The 4129-nt window shown below is 45.1% G+C and overlaps 1 protein-coding gene across 1 annotated transcript; it reads left to right on the top strand.

Annotated features, from left to right (window-relative positions):
- The first annotated feature begins 2204 nt into the window (after window positions 1-2204).
- LOC102763710 (zinc finger protein 3-like) lies at window positions 2205-4045 on the top strand. Its single transcript, XM_015568235.1, has 2 exons — window positions 2205-2261; window positions 2687-4045. Exons 1-2 carry the CDS (start codon window positions 2205-2207, stop codon window positions 3326-3328), a joined length of 699 nt encoding a protein of 232 aa, XP_015423721.1. The 3' UTR covers window positions 3329-4045.
- The last annotated feature ends 84 nt before the right edge of the window (window positions 4046-4129 follow it).

Here is a 4129-nt window from a genome sequence, read left to right as displayed (position 1 = left end):
CCTGCTGATAATACAGGGTGGCGAATTTCATGTTAATTCCTGGAAAGAGGGTGTAATGTGGTGGTACAGTCTTGGTTGAAAGCTTAGGTGAAATATGTGTGCTCACCTGCCTTTTGTTGTTGAGTGCTGTTCAGTGATCCATAGGAATGAGATAGCATACATCAGTGTCATCTAGGCTTCAAACCCTCCAATGGCTTGGAGAAGCGACAAGAGTAAGAGAGAAATACATTACAGAGTTGGTGGATTTGAATTTTGGAAAAAAAGACGATTAGGAAATAACCTGTATTTATCACGGCATATTTGTGTTACCTTAGATGTGTTACCTCTGGGAATGAAGCTGTGTGAGAAGTGTCGTTCAAAGAATTATGTGCAGCAGGAAGTGCAAAATGATGGCCTCACCATCCTGGGGTTGGATTCAAAAGATTGAAGAGTGACGCCATAATTTTGGGGTCTCGAAATGAGAATTCGGGGGACAACAGGGGATTGCCTGACAAGAACAGTGTCAAATCACTCACACTCTCATCATGGACACCATCTCTCCCTACCCTATGTTCATGACACCCACTGTATTGAAACGGAGCAGTGTGGTCTACATGTGAGTTCCAGAGCAGAGGTATCATCTATATGCTCATCTACCCTTATTGTTGTGGGAAGACACAGTATCAGTAGGAATAGAAAGAGAGACTGACGTTGATGGACCACGTCCTGGTATTATTCTGATGTGGGGAGTGGAGGGAGCAGATGGATGTGGATGTTGGGGAGGATGGTGAACATAAAATCCTAGGAGAGAAGCTGATCATGGGCTGTACTGTCCCCCTTATGACAGGATATGAACTTTGAGGACGTAGCCGTTGCCTTCTCTCAGGAGGAGTGGGGGCTCCTTGATGAGGCTCAGAGACTTCTGTACTGCAAGATGATGCTAGAAGTTTTTGCACTGGTATCATCTGTAGGTAAGACCTTCAAAATTCTCCTAGTGTCCTGAGGTGATGTCTTCTCTTCCTTTGTTTTCTCTCTCCCACAGCCAGACCATGGGCTCTGCTAGTTTTCCCCACTGTCCTGTCCAATGTGCTGTGGCTGAGAGTGCTGAGTGATTTGGAGAGACCCGAGCAAAGGACACCATGAATATCCCTGACACCCATAGCCTCAAATAGGGCAGGAAGCGCTGGGAGTCAGGATTGTGGCAAACAGCTCAATGTGTCCAAGCTTGCCTTTCTCTTCCTGGAGGGTGTCTACGTTCACAGCCACTCTGACCCCTTCCTCAGCTAAAGGCTCTTTGTGACTGACTGTGCCAGGTTATGGTCTTTGCTTGCATGAATCTTGGGTAGTTCTTGTAAGACCCTCCTTCCATTATTTGTAATATTCTGATACCTTGATACTGTTACATGCTGTGTTCATCAAGGCCAGTGCTGGCTCCACATCTCTGTTGTCTTTCAGTCAAACTCAGGATATTTGTGTTCTCAGTGCTTGTACAGTAGAAGGTGCAAGGAGAACCCTGGTTTTTTCACAGAGGGAAATTGCAAGATGGCCTGGCCATGTTGAGGTGCACACGGGAGGAGCTTTGTCCTAAGGGTTGTGTTTGGAGAATGCCAGGGACCTGCTCATGTTCAACAGCATTTACTAGTAGGTTCAAGTGCCACTTGCTGCATCTCATTTCTACATTTTCATTCCCATGTTTGACACTTTGCTGCCGTGTCTTTTAATCTGTGACTTCCGGCTTTCTAGCTACCTTCACCTTCTTGCCCTTTTTCCATCACCTGTTCCTCTGAACTGCTCGATCTGCAGTATTCTCAAATATTGACCTGTACATGTGTTATGCGGTGCACAGATGTGCTTCAGTAGACCCCGACACACGCTTCTCATTTCTTGAATGTTACTTGCGATAAGATGTAAGCAACCTTCGGCTCAGCTTGCCCATGTCACCCGCTGACAAGCTCTGTTGAACACGGATAGCAGAGGCATGAGCAGACTATCCAGCTTTTGTTCCATGTGGTGCTTGCCATGTTTGTCTCATTTTTTGTGTGATCTTCTCTGTTTTGTGAGCTTCAGTGACCACGATCTTCACAGCAGCATCTTATATATTGTTCCTCCAGATGTTACTGTCAGACAATTGCATGTAACCAACATGTTATGTGGGACACATTTTTGTATTGACACTTCAACATTCATTTCATCATCATTTTTTGTTTTCAGGTTGTGGGCATAAAATGGATGATGTGGAGGCCTGTTCTGAACAGAGTGTATCTGTACAAGTGGAGGCACAGGTCAGGGTTTCTGAGACAGAGCCAGCAACCCAGAGGACCCATGTGTGTAAGCGGTGTTTCTCTCTGTTAAAAGACATTCTGCACCTGACTGAGTCACAGGCAGCATACGTTGAGCAGAAAGCCTTCTTCAGTGACGCATATATGAGAGACTTCCTTTTCAGTGCAATCCCTCACCTGCAACAGAGGGAAGCCAGTGGAGAGAAGCTCTGGAAAGAAGTTGTGCACATGGCCTCGTTAGTGACCAGGTGTAGCTTCAACATATCAGGGCAGTCTTCATCCAGTAGGGAGGGTGGGGAAGACTTCCCAGCCATCTCAGAGCATGTCCAGCACCAGGGCCTTCTCCACACTGAGGAGCCACACAGTCGTAGTAACATAGGAGAATTCATGCTGTAGAAAAGTCCTATGAATGCACTGACTGTGGGAAGCTGTTCAATGACAGGTCTACCCTCACTGAACACCACAGAGTTCACACTGGAGAAAAACCATATGAGTGTAGTGATTGTGGGAGGTCATTCAGGAAAAAGTCCACTCTCACAGAGCACCACAGAGTTCACACTGGAGAAAAACCATATGAGTGTAGTGATTGTGGGAGGTCATTCAGGAAAAAGTTCGCTCTCACAGGGCACCACAGAGTTCACACTGGAGAAAAACCATATGAGTGTAGTGATTGTGGGAAGTCATTCAGGCAAAAGTCCACTCTCACATTGCACCAAAGAGTTCACAGTGGACAAAAGCCATATGAGTGTAGTGATTGTGGTAAGTCATTCAGGCATAAGTCCACTCTCACAGGGCACCAGAGAGTTCACACTGGAGAAAAGCCATATGTGTGTAGCGATTGTGGGAAGTCATTCAGGCATAAGTCCACTCTCACAGAGCACCAGAGAGTTCACACTGGAGAAAAACCTTATATGTGTAGTGAATGTGAGAAGTCATTCAGGCATAAGTCCAATCTCACATTGCACCAGAGAGTGCACACTGGAGAAAAGCCATATGAGTGTAGTCATTGTGGGAAGTCATTCAGGAAAAAAATAAGGCTTACAGAGCACCAGAGAATTCACACTAGATAAAAGCTGTATGAGTGTAGTAAGTGTGGGAAGTCCTTCAGCAGAAGCTCTACTCTCATTTGACATCACAGAGTTCACACTGGAAAAGGGCCTCATGAGTGTATTGAATGTGGGAAATCATTTCACCATAAATCTGTCCTCCTTTAACACTTGAGAGTACACACAGGAGAAAAGCTTTAAATGTGCAGGGAATTTTTTATCTTTCTCACTCAGAATAGCAACACTGAAGGAGAAGCATTTACCCCCATTTACCTGAATAGGATCCCCTTTCATCAGAACGTACACTCTGCTACATTCCTCCTAAGTTTCAGGTACAATTGAGGTTTTCAGAAACTACATTGCACCTGCTAACCTAGTCAGGCCTACGACCTGATTGATGTCCCTGTGAGTATTTGTGTACAAATGATCTTACGTCTACCATCTGGCTCACCTATATAGTGTGCATCCGTCACAATGCTTGCATAATCTGGGGTTGTCCTTGAGAAAACTATGAATATTCGAAGCTCCTGGCTGGATCTTCATTCCTTTATTTCTGACCAGAGAATTGACCTGACCCAGGTTTCATCCAGAGCACCCTCCTCAGCTAAGTGCTTCCTCTTTCAGGGACATTGTGGGTCTCACATTGTGCTGAGAGGAAGTGTTTCAGGTTCCAATTCATCAACCTGCAAACCTGGTGCTATCCTCTGGTTTATTATCTTTATGTAAAGTTGTTTTTCCTTTAATTTTATTGGTTCTGTTCTCTTCCTGGGATGATTGAAAGGAAAGGTGTGATGTGTCAGCATGGAAATGTGAACAGATATGATG

This window comes from Myotis davidii, unplaced genomic scaffold, assembly GCF_000327345.1.
Source record: "Myotis davidii unplaced genomic scaffold, ASM32734v1 scaffold1205, whole genome shotgun sequence".
Classification (NCBI taxonomy): Eukaryota; Metazoa; Chordata; class Mammalia; order Chiroptera; family Vespertilionidae; genus Myotis; species Myotis davidii.
This window is presented reverse-complemented; position numbering and strand designations above follow the sequence as displayed.